Source organism: Watersipora subatra, chromosome 8 (genome assembly GCF_963576615.1).
Source record: "Watersipora subatra chromosome 8, tzWatSuba1.1, whole genome shotgun sequence".
Lineage (NCBI taxonomy): Eukaryota > Metazoa > Bryozoa > Gymnolaemata > Cheilostomatida > Watersiporidae > Watersipora > Watersipora subatra.
Genome location: NC_088715.1, coordinates 31,053,828 through 31,075,833, shown reverse-complemented (window position 1 = coordinate 31,075,833; position 22,006 = coordinate 31,053,828). Strand labels below are relative to the sequence as shown.

At 36.4% G+C, this 22,006-nt stretch overlaps 2 protein-coding genes across 3 annotated transcripts in view; one reads left to right on the top strand and one right to left on the bottom strand.

The window, feature by feature from the left end:
• Positions 1 to 240: 240 nt before the first annotated feature.
• On the bottom strand, positions 241 to 12,123 carry LOC137401796 (uncharacterized). The gene is made up of 7 exons (XM_068088280.1): positions 12,043 to 12,123; positions 11,627 to 11,796; positions 7,258 to 7,390; positions 6,271 to 6,427; positions 3,766 to 3,945; positions 2,914 to 3,054; positions 241 to 819 (listed from the first exon to the last, which is right to left on the bottom strand). The coding sequence occupies exons 1-7, from the start codon at positions 12,049 to 12,051 to the stop codon at positions 593 to 595; spliced, it is 1,017 nt and encodes a 338-aa protein (XP_067944381.1). The 5' UTR covers positions 12,052 to 12,123; the 3' UTR covers positions 241 to 592.
• Positions 12,124 to 12,457: 334 nt separating this feature from the next.
• Positions 12,458 to 22,006, top strand: part of LOC137402214 (uncharacterized) — a 37,406-nt gene continuing 27,857 nt past the window's right edge. For both annotated transcript variants that reach the window (XM_068088713.1, XM_068088712.1), the window contains exons 1-2: positions 12,458 to 12,517; positions 20,629 to 20,721. In XM_068088713.1, the coding sequence (XP_067944814.1) occupies positions 20,682 to 20,721 (40 nt within the window). In that variant the 5' untranslated portion in view covers positions 12,458 to 12,517; positions 20,629 to 20,681. The remainder of the gene's footprint in view (positions 12,518 to 20,628; positions 20,722 to 22,006) is intronic.

The window sequence follows — 22,006 nt, the reverse complement described above, 5'->3', positions numbered from 1 at the left end:
GGTGTGTCTTGAGCGTAAAGTTCTGATTTTGTGTCAAGCTATCTACGATGCAATGACTACCTACGATTTTAATGGTCAGCAAGTCCCAACATGGCACAGCATTGAACCAAACAGAACAGCATAGTTGCTGAAGACTACGAAATGCCCTACAATTAGTTTTACCGAATGAACACTTCTCCGGTTATTATGTTTTGGATTTGAGAAACCTGAAAAATCTTGATGAATGAATAAAGACAATGCCCTTTTCTGTATGTTTATATCATTCTTGCAGGAAATACACAAACAAAATTATTTTTCAAAAGTTAAATTAAAAGGGAGCTAGCTGGTGCAGACATTAAAATAGGAAACGGGCAGCAGGTACTCATTATTATATATTAAGCAAAACACTGTATGCTCTATAACAATTTAAAAAGAAATATATTTATAAGTATAAAAATATGAACTCGACTATGACCATGCTAAAATATTACATAAAGTTAGATAATTCCTTATAAAGCTGTTCAAAACAAATGAACCTTGAAATAATAGCATTGGTTCCATGAATACTCTTCGACTAGAACATGGCATAGCATGTAAAGAAAACAAAGGTTTGTTACACGGGCTCACAGATAGGCTCGGGAACGGGTGTAATTACAAAGTTTGCAGAGGGAATGGGACGGATTCCGGTGCCAGGCGAGACACGAGGTATTCCAGAATCGGGTGTCACTGGAACCATGTTGGTATATCCTTGAATTCTATTTATAGAAGACTGTGACCTTGCATGACGCGGAAAATGACTTCGTTTTAAATCTTCATAAATGGCCGCCAACTCGTCTGGACCTGAAAATGTAGAGAAAATCATGTGAAATGATGAACTTACACAAAATTTTGGTTGATTTGAACAAAAGTATCAATAATTTTTAACATTTGTGGTTGTTTTTGATGTTTGAGATGGTCGGCTGAAAGGCTGGTCGGCTGATGTGGTCGGATGTTTCAAGATTAAATTAACCAAAAACTGATCAGGGTTAAAATACCATATCATGTTCTATATAAAAGTTTTTTATACAATACTGGCACCCTGGCTGTTGAATGTGGTGTGAGAGATCGTAAGGAGTGTCGATAAAGCATGGAGATCCACTATCTGCACAATTATTCTGAGGTGGTGATTTGGGGCAGGTGTTATACTGTCAGTCTCGGAATCCTAACATCATAGGTTCGAACCCCACACAAAGCAATATTTTACTCCAAACTCTAACCATGAGTTTGAACAGCCAAACACCAGTTACATTATAGTAATGATCATAACAATAAATTTTTCTTTATGCATGGAAAAAATGGCATATATTAGTCAAGCCCGGGATGTAACTAATAATAAATTGTCCGAGTTTATGTTGTTTTCTTGTGATGTGTATTGCTAGAGAGTTCAAGACTGTAACATACAATTTTTATGCACTAACTTTCAAGTCAACAAAATTTGTAGTTAGTCATTTAGTATTTTTAGGTCATAATGTTAAATAGGAATGTTAAAGCAAAACTGAAAAAATCAAAACACTTTTAGGTGACCTAGATATACATCTGTCAAACGCATTTCTTTTGATGTAGACTGCAATGCTTGAACATGCCATTGCACAAATTAATGGAGGAGGCGAATCCAAACTTTTGTATTTTTCAAAAGCAAAAACTTGTTTTTCATCAAAAAATTGTTCTGAAATGCCTTTCAATTAGTATCTGCAACCACAGAACTAATTGTCACTCTTATAACCTCAACAGAGCCCCAACCTTTAATTTTTGCTATAATAACGGCCGTGTCCCATCAACCATCGAAATCTAAGGGCCCGTGCGCACTATCGACGATTAGCTGTGCGATTGACCCCAATGATGGGCTATCATGAGGTCATTTTGCGATGAGCGGCCAATGTAATCGTTGCTAGCGATGCTGCGATGGACATTCGACATGTTGAACTCTGATACCGATGATCGCAACTGTTAGCATATTGATTGGCTGTTTGTTGACCACATCGGATCTAATTTTAACAGTTGTGAATATAATAATGTCAGTTCATATTTGCAAGCATTGCAAAGAACTACGATCATGATGAATTACATAATCAGTTAATTAAAAGATAACAAAAGGACCTGTGATATCACCAATGCACTTTCGTAATTTCTAGTTGGTTGTTTGTTAGCGATCACCTACAGGTAATCGTTCATAGTGTGTACACCTTATCGTTGGTGACGATGCCAAAACAGTTAATCGTTGCGGTCCATCGCACAGCTAAACGTTGATTTGAGCAATATTGTGCACAGGCCTTCAGGCTACAGGTTAAAATAAACAAATGTTGTTAACATGACTAGTGCTGCACGATAAAACGATATAATTCGATATGACGATATATTTCAGTAGATGATTTTATATTTGGTCAGTTTTCAAGTCGATATGAATATCAAAACCAATTTTTTATCGAAATTTCGGCAGATTTTATTTTGCAAAAATGGAATTGTCTATTCTCTTCATTGTAAAGATGGTACAACTCCTGTTTTTTCAACAGATATTAACCAAAATCCTCTCACTTCGTTCATATTAAAGTCTAACAGTACATATCGAGAGAAGACAACTCCAATGTTCGATATTCGATCTATTTTGAGACCAAATAATCGAATGTACATGCAAAGATATCGTGCAGCACTAAACAAGACTCAAATTCATCATCAAACACATCTCCACCAATCAATCCCTCTTCCAGTGTTTATCAATAATTGAGAATATACTTATTTTCTTTGATTTACCGGCACCCCTGACGATCTCTCACAGCACATTAGACTGCCAGGGCATGGGGAGATAGCTCATACTACCTATCTAGTTATATTTAAGTAGAACTAGCAAATAGTCTTAGCAACCAATCATTTTTGATAAGAAGAATCGTCCTGCCTTACCTTTTCCTTTTACAACCGTTCGAGCGTGTGTAGGGAAGTGAACAGCTGCCTCCTGCACAACCAACGGCGCTGTCTCATTATAATGCCTATCATATGTTGTGTTGCTCTTCACAGTTCGTATTCGTTTGGAAGCATTTGGCGCTATAATAAAATTAAGCGAATGCGTAACAAAATAACAGAAATAATCAAATAACATAACATACATGATTTGACAAAATGTTTTATTGAACATAAAAAATCTTATATTATATGTAACTAGAGGTTCCAAGTTCGAATCCAGTACGATGCCGATTTTTTATTGTTAAATTTTGGTCGCTATAACTAGACAATCAGTTGACAGACACACACGTTTATATATAGAATAGCAAAATGCTCGACATTGCACGGGTGTTAAAACAGCTTTTAAACACTGACAGGTAATGTAGTTACCTGCCACTTGCTATTAGCCTGGCACATGGTCAATGGCTAATTTGAGCAAGGTACTATCCGCATTGCTAAACTTACTAATAAGAGCCGTGAGAGCAAGCTTTCGTGACGTTGTGCCATAATGCAGAGTCGCTGTGCATATTTTAACCTAAATAACGACTCATATGGCCTGATGAATTCAATGCATCTCGCGCAGCTCATTTGGTTAGTTTATCACCTAGCTTATCTTTTATCATTTATATATATATATATGTATATATATAGAAAGGAGATTCAAGTATTCTTCATGGCGGTAGTAAAACTTATAAGCTTCTACACAAATTCACTTTTCTAAAAATTAGCATTTGAACGGTAATAATTTTGTCAGAAATCGATGTTTGAACCACCACTCAAAAATGCCAGTTGCAAGCGATATTCGACACTCACCAATGCCAAGGAGAAGTTTGTGTCTATCATGACCTGAATGGCCAAACCTGTCCGTCTTATTGCTTAGGGCTCTCGGCTGGTTGGGGGTTTGGTACGAAATTCTTTGAGCGGAGTCAATGGTGTAGGGCACAGATGATTTCCAATCGAGGGGAACATTGGCAAGCTCAGACGGCAAATGTCCTGAAAATAATAATAATCAAGAGAGATAATTATAGAAAAATGATTTAATAGAATTATAGAAAAATTTTATTGTGTATTTGATAAAAAAGTCTAAAGGTACAAAAAAATCACAAGAATGATGACATTTGTCCATGAACAAGGAGTGATCAAGTCTTGCGTTGATCAAGTTCTGCATGTTATGCATGGTGCAATCAGACATCAAAATAGGAAATGGGCAGCTGGTACTTAATATTATATATTAAGCGATACAACGTAGGCTCTAGAATATTTAAGTGCAAATATATTTATAAATATAAAAATATGAACTCAACTATGACCATGCTAAAATATTACAGAAATTTAGATAATTCCTTATGAGATGGTTCAAAACAAATGGAACTTGAAATAATAGCATTGGTTCCATGAATACGCTTTGACTAGAACATGGCATAGCACGCAAAGAAAACAAAGGTTTGTTAGACGGGCTTAGTAAGGAATGTTGGCATGCCAACACTGTTTTCTGTAATTAAACTGTTTTGGCAAGAAACAATTTGTTGCACACAATTCAGCTACTTGTGTAGATGATTCAAGTTTAGGCTGGTGTCCCTACAAGAGACTTATAATACGGCCACTCGGATTGATGATTTAAGGCTATAGTGAAACAGTAAAATAATTAGTGATGAAGTAAATACAGATAAGAAGATAAATACAGTTATTTTGTATCAAAGGATTCACCATATCTTACTCTGTTGGGTTGTAAGTGCCAAATATGTGGAAAGGTGATTATAAGCTCTTAAAAGCTCAAAAACGAAAAGCAGCCGTAGATTGGAATCTCTATTTCTCTGACGTATTCATTACAGTTTGGTTATCGTCTTGTCGCGTGATGTTCTCACGTGAATTGAAAAGCCAATAAAAAGCTCAATATAAACTTATCGTAGCACTAGTTTATGACAAACACTTCGGGTTTTACCGAAGACCCCGTATCAAATATAGATGTTCCCTACTTAACAGTTTTGTTTCGGCATTATTCAATCGTCAAGTCATAATCCGATCATGTGACCCAATACTTCGCAAATAATTTTTGCAGCACTTTTCGATTAACACAGGTGACCAACAGGCTCGTCATAATTATCAGACAATGATATGTACTCCTTCGAGCTAAGGTTAAAAGGTTAACGAATTTTCACGGTAAGTTATAAGATATCACTGCTAAAAGTGACAGCATTACAATGACGATAAAACAGACGCGTAAAAACAATAGACATAGTTTTATTGAATGCGTGAAATATATTTGTGAAAATGTCTCAACGAATGAGGTTGCATGAAAGTGTAAACAGAAACCATCCTGTAACAACTATGTCCCATTTGAGCCATTTTGGAAAGCGAATCACATTCCCAAATATTTTGCGCCTAGAATACAACAGAGTTAGACATGGTGAATCTTATGATACCAAATAACTGTAATGTGAATTTTGTTGCAAGTCAACCTTTAAAAACTGAGACGCTTGTTTCAATGAGTTACTCTTCACTATTCACCGATTACCCTTGTGTAATCGGTGAATAGTGAAAAATGCTGCATTTAGCTGGTTGCCAAATGTTTGTATGAATTACAACTTGGTTATAGAATAGCAACCAATAAAATTTTTTATTTTTTATCGCTTGTTGCCATTTTTCCAATAATTTTTTATTTTAATTTTCTAGTACCCTGACGGTCTAGTCTAGTAATCTATAATAACTATGTGCGAAACCAGTCTTTGACATAAAAAGGTAGTTGGGTGGTGCAGATAACAGTGTGATTGGTTGGTAACTTTAATATGTTTGTTCTATTCCCGTGTGGTGCAATTTTTTTCCAGGAACTTTTAGTGTGGCTTCGAATGGATGGAAATGACTAATTATGGTAAAGATTGGCACCCTGACAGTCTAGTGTGCTGTGAGATATCGTCAGGTTTAATAAGTGTACATACAATTAATTTGCGATTGACACCGTTGTAAAAGTGTCGCACTACTATGCTTAACAATGAAAGTTTGAATCCTGTTCTATGCAATATTTTTTACATCCAGCTGTGGCTTTGGACAGATGAACGAACACAGATTTTACTAGTAAAAGCTAATATTAAAAATAAAAATTTGTTATTATTTTTATGTGATGTTTATTACAACACGTGACAGTCTCGAACAGGTGGATTAAAATGTCAGATGGTAATGAAGAGAGTCTTAGTACTTTGTTAGTCCATTGCCCCCACATAAAAACTGACGAACAGGAAGCTAACTACAGCTGTAGGTGTTAATTCACCTCAATTCTTTCACAGCATATCTAAAACAGATTGAATTAACTATGATACCTACCAGGAGGTAGTCCTTTGTAGTCTGTTTGGTAGATGGAGTTACATCTGCCTCTCATCACTTTGTCAAATGCATCATTGGTTAAAACAGGGGCTTGGCCTGCATGACCTTCGGTGCCGCTAACTTCTCTACGGGTCGGGTACTTCCAAACCATAAAAGCCTTTAAAACAAAACAAAACTCAACTCGAGCATAGAGTAAATGAACTTGACACTATAAGCAGAAAGCATTAGCAAGTACAAGATTGGCAGCAAGCAAGATCAAGTCTGACAGCGGCTGTTTTTCGACACTGAGGCATTAAGAACCATTTGCTTAGCTGATCAAATAATCAGTATATTTGAGTGAGCAAATATAAAGAAGAATCATATTGGCCTAATAAAAGAACCTCTGATGTCAGCGTGTTTTGTAAGAGCCACTCATGGTTGCCATAAACAATGTCTGGGTAGCGACAATTAATGACATAAATTAATGATATATTCTTGTTATTATATGGGACAATGTATACAAGTGTACATTGTCCCAAATAATAACAAAAATATATCATATAATATGGATCATTTACTCGAAAAATCTTTATGCATATATAAAATCTTTACTATATATTATAATATATTATATATTATATTTAATATAATATATGTATTATAAACCATACTTATTATATTATATATATTATATTACAATTTTATACCTATATATATATAAAATTTTCACTCTGAAAAGTTCTATATAAATAAATTTTGCTAGAGTTTAAATTTTCTCAATATTTGTTATGGTAAAGAGTGATATGATTTGTTTTATCTGCTATTATAGTAGGTACGTTGTTGAACATGATCTGATGAAAAATACAGTTTCTCATGAAGACAACAAGACATCAAAAGTAAAAAGTTCAAAGGCAACTTGATAAGTGTGAACACTACTTAAAAAGCAATCATTTTCACCTCACTTTATAGCATAGACCGAGATACTTAGTACCGAGCCTTAGTACTTACTTCTGAAGGATGAGGATTGTTCCCTCCTGACCACAGTCTACCGTTTGGTGTTGTCCGCTGTCCTGTATATTCTTTGTTGTAGGTTGTCTCATCTCGCAGAGCAGAATTATCTAGTTTTATGTGAGAAGGGGGCCTAAATGAAAACACAATCACATAGAAAGAACTATAACTCTCTGAAAACCATTGCAAGTACTATGGACCCTGGGTTATGGTGTCCCTGACTTTTGGTTTTCTGTCTTACAAAGAGAAATGCAAAGATTTTCTGACCCATCGCTACGGCATTGCCCCACCATACAGCGTCAACAACAATATCTTTCCAAAATTCAAATTTGGTGATTTGTGTGCTTGCGGCATCACTGCGCGAGTCTCGATCTTCTCGAGATCTTGCGTGAGTTTATAGGTATGCTTGCTGTAAGTTTACGATGCACATAGTCAGCGTATGACTATGTGCGGCAATCATTTGATATGGTATTTATTGTGGAACTCAGCGCTTAATATAAACCTCAATAAGATAGCCTTGGTTCCCAAGATTGTCGGTGATGTTAAAGACGGAAGTAAGAAGATGATTACTATGGCAATGAATGTGGAGATAATCAAGAAATACAAAGAAGGCATGCGTATCCTCAACCTCGCTAAGGAATATGGATGTAACCAGTCGACGATTGAAACAGTTATCAACAACACTTTTGTACGCTATATATTGTTTATTTATACAATGTTGAACCATATGGTACTGCGTACGATTATGTCAGTTTGTATAATCTACTATTGTACTGTTCTGTTACTATTTTTAGTATGTTCAGTAAGTATATAAAATTTTGATGTTTTCACTGAGGTGGTTGCTTTAGTTAATTGATATAGGTTCCTATGGTCGTCGCTACAACATTTCTGCCTTACGATCCCATCACCAGACCAAATTAATGTCCTATGCATGGTCCTACTGTGCCACCTGCTCAGGAAACTAGACCAGCTTGCAACTGTTTACCAGTCGCCCCAGTAATTTTTTTCCGAATAGCTTTCGTACACGAATAACATTGCAGATCAGATTTAAATGGAAATGGTAGATATAGTTGCTAATTGTAGCAGCTTATTGATCACTAATAAATTAGAATAACATTTTAGGGTGTAATGAAAACACCTGAACTATAAGGCAAGTACCGCCGAGTCAACATTCGATCTAAGCCATTCGTTACATGAATAGACCCGACAAAGACTTACGGGTGTATATAGAATTACAGGGTGATTGATTTAAACAGCCTAGCTTACTCAAGAGATTGAGAGAGCAGCTGTCGCTGGTGAGCAAAGGTCACGGTGGCTGTTATATATATATGAGTAAAGGTCAATTTATTGATCTATGCAGACAAATCTCTATAACACAGAGGCAGTGAACTACACCTAGTGTTCCGTGTGACAGACCAACTTCCCAGTGAACTGAAACTCACAACGAAAACCACATTGGATGCGCTTGTTCAGAATCGAAGTAAAATGTTTCAACTAAAAGCTGCTTTCCATTATATCACTGTATACCAACTTTAATACCATACTACCTCGATGATCGTCTGTGATCACAATGTTCACACTATCTCAAACCCATCTACCTTTACCAAAATTCTACCTTTACACCGGCGTACAGTCCAGTGACATAGTGTTTTCATTATACACCGCAGTTGCTGAAACAATAGTCCTGCAGGAACTACCATGAGTAGAACTGTGGATCAAGCAATCTGTGTCAATCAATCACTATCGTCAAAGTGGTGCACATTCTACCGACTGTCATGGATGCTCGGCAAAATTTCGGGAGTGTTTAACAACTTTAACGCTTCCTGACTTAGCTTCGGCTATGCTGTAAGTTTACGGTGCACATATTCGATGAATAACGACAACAACCCCAATATATGGTAATGTAGTGTGAACCAGCCTTAAGATGATTTTGAAACTGGAAAAAAAACTTAGATTAATTAAAGAAGAAATAGGAAGGTGTAGTTCTAGCCATACTCTCCTCTTTTTAAACAATAAAGAAATAAAAAACAAACTTAGAAAGGTTTATGTCTGCTATCTAATTAAAAACATGGATCGTTGCAAGAAAACTACCCAATACTCAAAAATACCCAATACCCAACTTTTGGGTATACTCAAATACTGGATATTTAGGTATTTGGTATACCCAAATACTGGGTATTTGGTATACCCAAATACCCAGTGTTTTAGTATTTGGGTATACCAAATGCCCAAATACTGGGTATTTGGTATACCCAAATACCTAAAAATACCCACATAATAGCGAAGAAAACTGATTCACTATTGTGTTCGCGGCAGCAGAATAGCTGAGAGAATAGTTCAAACATGTTCTTTATGATATTCTGTTAATAATGGTCTCAAAAACCGCTAAAAGCGACCAATAAACTTTTTCTTGTTGTCAGCAGTACCCTCTTACTAACATGAATTCTCAAATTAAAATAATTAATTAGTCAGGTGACAGAAACACAATTTTGGTGTAGAACAGCATACATCTATTACTAGCAGTGTTATGATGAACAAGCCCTCTGATCACCATCTAAATCACACTTGGGACTAGAACCATAATATTTGAGATATTTAATTTTGATTAGATATTTAATTTTATTATATATTTTGTAGTCATGAGGTCCTGTTGATAAGGATGAGTTATAGAACAAAGATATTTTTAAAACTCACTCATATATGTGTACATAATTTATTTGAACCTATGAATAATCTATGAGCAAGAAAATCAAGTTTGATGTATGTTTAGTTTACGGCAAGCAGATGCTGTGAGTGCTTTTAAGAGCATTGTTGTACCAAGATGGCTTGTGATCTTGTATAGACATGACTGAGCAAAGTAACAAGGAAAGCTTAATGACTGGAGATTTGCCCAGTTGCAAAGAGTAACTTAATGTGAGGTGACATTTCAGTTACCGCAAGTCATTGTTCTTTTTGCGAATTTCACTCCAGTCTGTTGTTTACGGCGTTCTAGACAACTACGACTAAGACACGGATGCTCTATGTGTATATTGAATAGGTATTGTGTTAAGCTTGATAAATTTGTATATGTAGGGGCATATAGATAGTTTGCTCTTAAGTTATAAGACATGCTAAAAGGCTAAGGGTGTTAATATTTTTGAACATGACTGTATACCTGCAGTCGATATGGCAAATGCTAGTTCAGAGCAAAGTTGTTCTACTATAATTTCTATTGAGAGTCTACTAGAGAACCGTTTGAAATATTAGCTACAATTAATTCATTCTACCGTGATCCACCGGGTGTGTGTGTCCCCAATGGATAGCTACTGGCGTAACTAATCTTGACTATTTCATGAAAATTATGTTGATTGCAACCGGGTGGAATACCATTGAGGAGCATTGTTGTCATCTTAAAGATGCGTCTTAATAATACACATCAATATTGACAACGTGACAGGGTACTTCTCACCATGGTTACAGTAGAAAGAAGCGATACACGCCAAGCTGGTTAGCTATAATCATTTCTACTGTTAAGTACTGAACCATAAACTAAACAAAGAATCATTCCATCTCACTACACACCAAACAGACACCGCTAAGATGATGACTATTGCGGCAGTAAGGCTTATGCGAATTTATCAAAGGGAAACTATAAAGTGACTGAATCCATTTGCCTCTATTCGATGAGCTTAAACTACTGCTGACTTGAACAAGACTATGAGATTGACTCAAATGTCTAGTGGAAAAATCGACACCCAAACAAATACGGTTAATAGCGTATTGCTGTTGAAACTAACAGTAAATTTGTTTTAAATTTAATTAAAATAATGCTAAACATTTAAATGATTGTTACTATTTTCCAACCTTATGGCAAATGATGTTGACAGTCAAAGCAAACTATAGTAAATATCATTTATTTATAAAGCTTGATGGCTTCAGTCAAGGCTTGCCAATGCTTCAGACTGCGAGATACATGTGCTTTTTTGGCATACGATTTGATTAAGCAGAAAATCCTTGCATGTAAAAGTATCCTATTATAAAAAAATAAACTGAAATTGATGGTTAATAATTGCTACACAAACTTGCTCAAAGTAAGCTTTGGTGTTATTTTTATAAAAAGCTTTTTTCATCAGCGATAAAATGATCAGAAGGTACAGTTTCCATGAATTGTAAAATGTGTCAACTGTATCTGATGATTTTACTGTCAAAAAGTGGTAGGTTTAAAGTTAATCAGCTGCATTTTTAAATAAAAAATAACATAATATAAACAGTGAAGCTGTTAAGTAAAATATAGAGCCAAACTATTATTAATTTTTAGAGTAAAATATCAAAAAAACCCACTTTCTTCCGATTAAATTAATCACTATTATTACTGATAAACAGCACTGACCTCACAACCATTTCTTCAGGTTCATCTTTTCTGTAGTATTCGTGCTTGTATGACGTTTGATACGGATTGAATGCTGCTTTAACTTGAGCTGGCATGATTGCTGTAAAGGGTCTGCTACCTCGACTGCTTGATCGCTTTTGAGCTTCACGGTAATAGACTTTGTCTGATATCTAGTTCAAGATAGCAACAGTCAATATCGTGTAAACACCTTTATAGGTTATAAGATTTTATTGTAACCATGTATCGATTTACCATGAAAATAATTGCTCGTGCATGCTTGATTCGAGACAAAAATCAATGGCGATCAGAATATTTTCAGCTTTCGTTATGACAGAATTAAAGTAAAACAAACCTTATCAATTAATATAATGCACATCAACTATTCATGACCATTTTAAATTATTAAATTCACAAACCATTTCCATAGCTGATTGCGGTCTTCCGCTTCTGTTGGTAGATGAATATCTACAACCTCTCACTGATGGCGATGATGACGGTCGCAGTGAACGATCTATACAATTGGGTTGGCCATGTTCATAGGCAATGCCATTTGGTGACAATGGTAACCCTTCGTCAGGTCCTATTATAGGAGTCACTGTCCTTTGCAAAATATTGTCTATTGGAGACATTACTCGCCTCATTCGTTCAGTTCCCAATTAATCTGCAAGAGTATCGATTATTTTTGGATCTCTATGACGACAAAACACGTGAATAGTACGGAAGGCTGCAAGCAGATTAGGGTAAGATCACTCGACGAAGCTATCGCAACTAAAAGCTTGTGTAAGATCTAAGGCTTTACCTTTTACAAAAAAGAACCGGATACCTCTGTAACTTTAACTAAAGTTGAATGGCTGCTCGCATTGCAAGGGAGTTTTAGAAGTTTCTTTAGAAGTAAACTTTTAGTCTTCCGTGTTTTTGTTGTAATTTTAGGCTTTGATTTTTTATGAATAAAATAGTTAAGTATTTTTAATCACTGTGCACAATCGTCAACACATAATTGCGTAAGTAGATTAATATACCTATTTTATATACGGCCGTATATAAAATGTGTTTAGATTTAGATATTAGATGACTCAGCCAAAAAGTAACCTTTCTCTCCGCTCACTCGATTCCAAAAACTTGAATCTCGTGAGATCTCTAACCTTCCGTCAGTCATCTCAAGGTCAAAGTCATAACATTACACGCCTACACGTGTTCTACCCTACAAAAACTGTAAAATATACCAACACACTAGTTATGTTACAAAAAAGCTTTGCGACTTATATGCAAATACCTAAAGATACTCTATGAAAACCATCACTTACCACCTACCGACGTGATAACGAGTGCTACTGGTGTTCTTCCTTTACCTAAGCTGTCACAATACTTTACCTGCTCATTCAATACTCCACAATAACTGCCCTAAAAATCTCAGCTATGGCTTGAAAATAAAAACCCATGATCACAAAACCAGGACCAGCTTTAAATTACTTAGTGCCATAAACTACAACAAACTCAACAGTAACTTGCTAAATTTATTTAATAACCTCTGCACTCATTCAAGAACGCTTCATCTGCAATGTTTTAAAACAAAACTCAAATTACACTCACTATCCTTTGACTAATGGTACCATGCACTATCTAGCCTTACCTATTTTAACATTTCTGTATTCTACATTGTTTTCATAACGTAAAATCTGCCGTAACAGATATGCATAGCTATTTCCACAGCTTATATTTGTCCATTTTTGTTTAAAAGTACTCATATCATTCTTCAAGCATGCTTTCTACATATTTTATGCTCTCAGTTCTAACATTATTATATTAGTTAGACCACTCAGATTTTTTATTTTGTACACTGCTTTTTAGTTAGTTTACTTGCTGTGGTACCTTGTGAAAAACATATTGTAAAATATGACTATTGACTACCACGGCAAAGATTGCTAGTAATAAGATCATTTCGATTCCATCTAAGGTCGCATGAATCTTTCTGAAATGATTGGTTTAATGCAAAGGTGAATTTTTATAATACTGCAGCAAATATTTATTGCTATTAAATATACCCATAAACCTTAATACTAAAGTATTTATTTGGATAACTGACTTAAAATGGCTAGCCATCCCTAAACTATGTATGAGGTTATCATGTAGGTTTATGGATAAATTATGTTATACACCATTAATCTGAATCCACATGTATATCAGTGTTGAGTTTGCTCTGTCATTTTACTGTATTTTGTCTGTGTTTCGCACTAGTGAAAGTGTTAAGCTAATGTTAGCAATCCTAATATTTGCCAATAAAAGATAGTTTTTTGTTCTATGAGTCCAACAGTTAAAATACACGACTAATAAAATGTTAAAGCAGTTATGTTAATGACATTATATTAAAGATAGCCGATGAGAGTTACACCTTCACTCAAACGGCTGTCCATATTTTGTCGCTCAATATCGTGTGACTGTGAGTCTCGACAGTCATATGAGAGTCAGAACAGTTCTTCGATAAAGAGGCTCAACAGTTGGGATAAAAAAAGCCTTGGTAGTGTGAAGAAACGACGCAAAATATAATGGACAGGATAGAGGCTGAGTCATTTGAGTTGTTCTCTTTTATAGATGTCTTTGTTAGCCTGTGAGAAGGTGTTAAAGCACTCAGGTTCGGCTCTTTTTATTGCAGAGGGTTATTATTTGAGTAGACTTGTGTCATGTAGGTCTTGGGAGTGTACTCATTGGAAGTTATGAATAACTCAAGTTTTTTTGGTTGTGTATGTTAAATATCGAATTTCATTTGGAAGTTTGTAATCCGCTTGTGGATGGGTATATCATGACTGTTGTTCTTAAGGTCCTCTGATGTACCAGGTGTTTCTGAGGGTCCTCTGATGTACCAGGTGTTTCTGAGGGTTTTCTGACGTACCAGGCATTTCTGGGAGTCCTCTGATGTACAAGGTGTTTCTGAGGGTCCTCTGATGTACCAGATGTTTCCGAGGGTCCTCTGATGTACCAGGCGTTTCTGAGGGTCCTCTGATGTACCAGGTGTTTCTGAGGGTCCTCTGATGTACCAGATGTTTCTGAGGGTCCTCTGATGTACCATGTGTTTCTGAGGGTCCTCTGATGTACCAGGTGTTTCTGAGGATCTTCTGATGTACCAGGTGTTTTGTTTGCTGTAATATTGCATGTGTTTACGGGGACTTCAGTATTGTATTCTTCTGACATCTGTATAAATAATAATTCCAAACAACAAGGTTAAGAAAAAATATTGTTTTATGATTAGCCATCGTCTTCACATATACTCTCTCATCAGATCGTCATTGTGACTGTACCGCTTGAGATATAATTGTCGTACCCCGGTAATATTAGTTTTTTACAAGGTTGTAAACTTTGCCGGCAAAAACAGTTTTTACCAATGGACAATGGGAAAAACTGAGACAAACTAGTAAATACGGTTCGAAACTGCTAAAAACGGAGCAAAACTGTAATAAATTATTTTAGGGACTAACAAACTCTCTATAAAGTGTTTGTATTGGGAGTTTGTGATGTAGATGTATATTGTTATAGAAATAGAGGAGATATTATATTTATAAATACCTAATATATTGAAGTATGTCCTACAACAATGACATCAAAGGGAGACTGAGTTATAACAGAAATCTAGCTTGATGGTTTGAGAGAGACTTGTGAGACTCAACATAATTCATTGTAATGAGTTTCCTTTACATCAGATGATCCTCTTGAACACTGTTCTAAAACCATAAGTGTCTGTCTGTCCATTGTCACAGGTTTTGAGACCTTTTGAAGTTTGTTGTTACATTCAACTTTAATCAACTAGGCCTACTAACAGTTTGCAAGGGCACTAGGCCTTGCAAACAACAAGACCACGGACATAACACGTCAGTGTCTGTCATTAGCTTTTGCTATTATTATGCCTGTCTTTCTCTTGAACATGTATCTTTAGTTCGTGTGATAATTATGCTTTTCTCATCCTTTACTTGTATGTAATGCGAAATATGTGACAGGGGCTGTCATTTTCAGACTTTGAGGTGAATAGGGAGTTTCTGAGTATGATATATAATCAGATGCAGAATTCTGTGAGGATTCAGAATCAATTTAAATTTTTGAAACCCGGTCATCCTACCCTTGTCAGCCGTGTTTTCTGACAGCGAATGTCAGCGGAATACATAATCCATTGTTCTGAGAATAAAAGAGTTTAAATCTGGAGAGCCAGCAAAGCACTAACTTTTTTGTTTGGTCCCTAGCAACGGCATCATCAACCGCATCATTCAGAATGAAAATTTGAGCACAGACTAAACTTGACGCTGCGAACCTGATCGATGGATTTTCTATGGTATTAGTACCTTAGTATTGACCTTGACCTTTAGTGCAGCTACATCAAACTTTATTCTCTATCTATAGCCTGTGTTACTTGCACAATAACAATAGCAAACACCACAAAATTGATATGAATGACCATCATTGCTATCTCAATAAGACAAAATCAGCCAATATTGATAAAAATGATTAATTGGTTGTCATTTAATTTAAAAACAGGTTGCGACCTGTTACGATAAGCATTCGCCTATGATTGCTATGTCTTTTTGTCAAATATAACATGCACACATTCAATGGGTTTGGAACTTACTTACACATGTCCAGGTATGTTACAATAGAGGAATGGATGTATTTATTTCAATCCTTAGAGAACTAATGCTTATTAGTAAGGAGATGACTCCGAAAAACAGTTTTCAGGGGAGATAACTTAGATGGTCATTTTTTTGCCCGAGGGCGCCTGGTAGGCTGGGGAGTGTACTCATCACTCTCTCTTGCTTCCTTCCTCTTCTTGATGGCTTGTTTGACTATACTTTTCTTCACCGTAGTCTTCTTAGTAACATCCACTGCAGATTTCGATTTCTTACAATGTTTGAATGTAGATGGGATTGGCTCATCATCTGCAATAGACAAATCTATCAGTTTTTCAAATGGTCTGATCACAAGACAAAATCAAGCCACCATAGCTTCAATACAAAAGAAGGCAAAGCGACCCATTTAGCTAACATGAAACAGGAGTAAACTCACACGAGAGACGTTCAATAAGCAAGGTTGAAACGATACCTACCTGGAACCAGTGGGCAGACAAGGTCTCTCGTCTCTTCTGTACAAAACTCCCTAATGTCTTTGGCCAAGTACACACGTCTGTCATAGTCCAAACCTGGTGGTTCGGTCGTCTCTGGCATGCCTTCTGGTATAGCGGACCAGATCTGATGAGATGTTGTCTCCACTGAAGATTGGCGCAACTTTGTTGTGATGATACTTTCAAGAAGACCAGATTCACCAATAATATAGTTATTATCTGATGTATTCACACAGCAATGAACACAACATCGAAATGAAGACCACTAGTACCTGGATTAGTAGCAGACATGGTGAACTGGTGTTGCTTGAGTAGCTGTTTAATATCTTTGCCTTCAAGAAAGCTGGACCAGTTGAGAACTGGAACAATGATAGAGCCATCTTGGGCTCCAACAAGCTGAGCTCTATTAGAAGTGGAAGATCTCAAAACCGCCTGTGAAGTGGGTGAACGAGTGATTAGGGACGCTTATAAAATTAAAAACATCTAAATTGTAGCATAACTGTGATACAGTACAGCTGCGCCAGTGATATGTCATTGGACTATGTCACCTGCATTACTTACATTTTGAGTTTCTCGTAGTGAAGACACTTGGGTTCCTCTGATTTGCTTCTTCAGCCAGCCAAAACAGAAGTCGCAACAAAACTTTCTGTGTCCAGCCACTAAGAAATTAATTTCGACATGAGCATTCCTACCAGTTTCCTCCCTCCACAAAAGATTCTTCATCATAGCATTATTTTTGTTCTGTCCACTACAAATCAGACATGCATATAACTTCATTATCAAAATTTTCAAGGATTACATACACTGAATGTTAGAGGGACAGACCCATGAGAAAGACAAATCTGCAATTATCTGCATGGATCACTAGTTTCCTTTCTCCTAAGCCATAATTCTCAAGGAAATAGTTGAAGTGTGATATAACAGGGTTAGCTCCATTGCCGTTCATCACTGCCTCATCGATAAGAAAGTTTACTTGTACTGGAATAGCTGGCATACACACACCGAATATTCCACACTTGTGCGGTGTTTTAAAAAATATAGAACCAGGCTGGTGGGGATCACATGGGTAGCGAATCTGAAAGAACAACAAGAAAAGGCTACATACAGTGAAAGTTCAATATAAATTCTGACAAGAGGACGCCACCATATCAGTGACAGTGCATTGTACACACCTGTTGAGCATAGTCAAAGCAGTAGTGTGCTACACTCGCCCAGTCAGAGGAGCATGTGCTCCTAACTCTGTATGATTATTCAAAGCTTCCTTGGCAGCTTGGGTGCATGCATCCATGTATTTCCTTCCATCAGAGGCATGCTCTAGATGATCTTGGTGGTTTAAGACAGCTCGCTGCTTCTCCTCCACTGTAGCATTAGCCAATCTGAATTCAAACACGACAACTGTTCAAACTCACATACGAAGGTGCAATTACTAAGCATTCACCATGAAAAAACAGTAACAAAACTCTAAAACTAACTCTAGCTCACTTTGTATACTTGCGTGTTGTTGGCATGTCCAGCACAGATCAGATGAAGGTTTTGAAATTATGAGCATGGGTAATACAGCCTTCTAAATCCTTCGGAATGATCTTATACTTCTAGGATCTACATTCTCTGCATTGCAACTAGCCACATAATCCTCATAAAGCTGGAGCACAGTGTAGTGACAAGGCAGCACTTTAGTATCAGATTTTCTAAATCCTGTGTAAAACAAAAATTGGATTGACGCAAGGGCCGGTGAGGAACACAGACAAAGCGTTATGTTTTCCTGCACACACCACACAATTGGAAAGCAATAGGCAGTTGTAGGAAAGTTATACTAGCATACATAATCACTTGTGAATTTGATAAGCATTGACACCAGCACGATAAAAGACACACCAGAGAAATTTACCTGCCCCAGCATGCGACCTGTACAAGATGATGGACAAAATTTCAAGTTGAATTATCATAACACAATCACTGATAATAGGGCCTCACTCTGATCCAAAGCTGCACATAGATGGGTGAGTAGTCACTGTTGACTGAATAAGTAGTGGTAATTTTTAGTGAATGCTTATCAGCAACTCGACCAGGGAGGGCTAAGGCATGAATGGTAGCAAAAATTTTTAGGAATGCGACGATGCGGGTAGCTTCCTTGAGAGTGATAGCTTTCTTATTGCGGCCTTTATACTTTAGATTCCTTGGTGAGCAACCATTATCTTTACAGTGAGCTTGCAATGCCAGGAGTCTTGATTTACCAATAGCATTCAAATACATAAATCCGTTCCGGCATAAACTATGACCTGAATGAGAAGAAACACTCTGAATTGATATTGAAAATTTCAGTAGTTCAGCAAGTGTTGCAATCCGTAGTTACAGCATTTCAAAGGTGATTGATACTACTACCACTGCCATCACTACTACCAGGCATCGATGCTGTTGCTGAGTGAATGCATGATGACTAACAGAGAGATTGTGATAATAAACTACTGCTAATAGCATACTAATAAATTTAAGAATGCTTAAACTACTACCCACTATACAATTACAATATTAAGCATGATTGACTACACACTCACCTTCATGTGTATACTGAGTTCTATTTCTAGACCTCCCTTTCAGCTGGTTAGTCATTCGATCCTTCACTTGATCTATAGTGAGCATAGTGTTAAAGATTTTATCGAGAATTAGAAGATCTAGACTGTGTTTGTCATAACATTGGTTGATTGTTCTGCTGTCATCTATCCGTTCCACTGTGAGCCATTCTAAACAGAAGGTCGAGCATTGACAGCACGATAGTTCTTTCATGTCTTCTTGTTGCCTCTGTGGCTGATCATTTATGTTATCATCACCGTGTTGTTGTTCATCTTGTTGTGGAGGAACAGTAACACCAGCGCCGTCGTTGTTGTTATCATAATGATGATGATGATCGTCATCAGCACCAACTACTGGTGCATTCTCTTCTTCACCTCTTACAAACTCTCTCAAAGCGAGTACAGTAGCCATCTCTTCCTCAATATCTTCGTCATCAGCTTCTTCTTCATCTTCACTGCTTGAATCATCACTTACTGTGCCTTGTTCGGTGTAAAAGTACTCTTCTAGATCATCTGTGTTTACATACTTTCCTACACGATCCGCCATTTTGAACTGGATATGGATCGCTTGACTACGGAAAAACGTAATTTTTGATCGATGCGGTGGACTGATGATAAAACAGAGGTCACGAGGTGAAAGAGCAGGTCGCAATTGACCCATGGGAAGACAATCAAATATCCATGAGTACATCAGACGACCGAAAATTCAACTTCACGGCTCTATACTGAACATATAGAGATCTACCGCGAAGTCCGAAAATCACGGCCACTATCACATATATTATATCCGTAAAAACTGTTATAATGTATACATATATGATATGCATCCATTTACTGCAAGGAATGCTTGCACTACTCTGCAATTATGAATAACTATTTCAAAATTATCAAAACATGTTATATAGAGCTGTAATAGGAAGTAACACCAGATTAAGGCAAAAAAAACAGGTTGTTGCTCCAAAAAAGATTTTCCCAGCTTTGACTGAATCACCTAGTGAAAACTGTTTTTCTAGCGACAGTTTTTACCGCACTGATTTCTACCAGTACAACCCTAATTTTTCAGCCATGGGGTTTCATAGAACTTTCTAGTAATCAGTAATATACTTTAGAACGGCGCTCATGTTTTTATTATTTTGCAACCATTACGTGTCTAACTATTAACTTTAACTTATAATAACTCATAAACTTATTTTTTTTAATAATTCATTAACCTAATAACGATAAGGTTCATGAATTTGGGTTATACTTGTCGAAAATTATATATCTTATATAGTCTTTTGAACATTCTTATAGGCCTATATCTTTGGAGTAACATTTTTAATAACTAATTGTAGCGGAGATGTGTACCAGTAAGTCAACTTTTAACAGCCACTACTGATGCAAAATCATGGGAAACTGTACTAATACTGGAATTCCTTTACAAACAGGTAATTGCTGTGCTTGCTTTTGTTATTGCAGTATTATTCATATGATTGTAAGATACATTTTGTGATTTGGTATTTCTCACTCCTAAACAGACACCTTTTACCCTAGGACACTTTTATTTCGCTAGTATTTAGTTTCGTGAGTAGCACACAGAGTAAAATTTTGCTGCAACTTAATTTCGCGGCTCTGAGGAGTGCGAAAATATAGTGATGTGAAAATAAATGCAGTGGAAAAAACAGATTGCATTCTTCAGGTCTAGTTCGCTAATAAGAAAAAAAATTCAATTTGGGACTGGTTCGTATTTGTAAACCGCAGGTTGAAATGTGTGGGTGAGATCGATAATTCAATTTGATCACTTGCTGCCATTTGTTTCTTGTACTATCAATGACGTCTAGGTCCTTCTCGCCATGACTTTCACACTCAAATCCCAAGAAGAAAATAGATAGGTAACAACCAACTTCACAACCAAAACTTTGTAACCCTTTCGCTGTCATAAACGCATTTATGCGTTTTCTAGGGGCCACTGCCATAAACGCATTTTTGGACTTTCTCAGCAATTGCGTGGTAACCTGATTTTATTATTCGTTGACCACATAACCCACGGTCTTTAAGAGTTTTATGAAATTGACTGTGTTGTCCGAAGATTTCTCTATAAAATCAACCTAAAACAATGAAGCAGTTTTAAACTTTTGTTTGAGAATTTCTAATCTAAAAATAAACATTTTTCTGTGAGTTCATTAACTACTGCGCGTGAGTCATAAAACAGGTAATTAGTTGTTGATGATATTATAGCCAATTAAGATTTAGATTTTCGTGATTATACAGATAATTAAAGTAGCAGCACTGTCTCTGACAGCGGTGAAAGTAATAGTTTTGTAAGAGTAAGGAACATTGTGGAGGATCGTTTTAGCTTTGGATCGATCGTAGCTTCACATAGCTTTATCATCGCGCACAAGTAGACATACATTGAATTTTTGCATAGCAGCATTGGTTAAAATGTTGGCAAAATAAAATATGTAACAAAAATGTTCTAGATAGAGATTGAACTTGAAAAAATATTGTAAACATATCATGAAGCAATATCGGCAATTTCGGTAAAATGGCTGGCACTAGGCCGATATTGAATTTGTACATGGTTGGTAGTGAAAGAGATAATGTGGTTGGACCTGATGAGGGTTGATATTGTTTTTGGTTGGTAATAACATTCATCACTACAATAATTATTCTTCAATTTTATGACTTCACCTACCAGACTTTCATCCTCATCAGTTACAAATTCGGTGACTA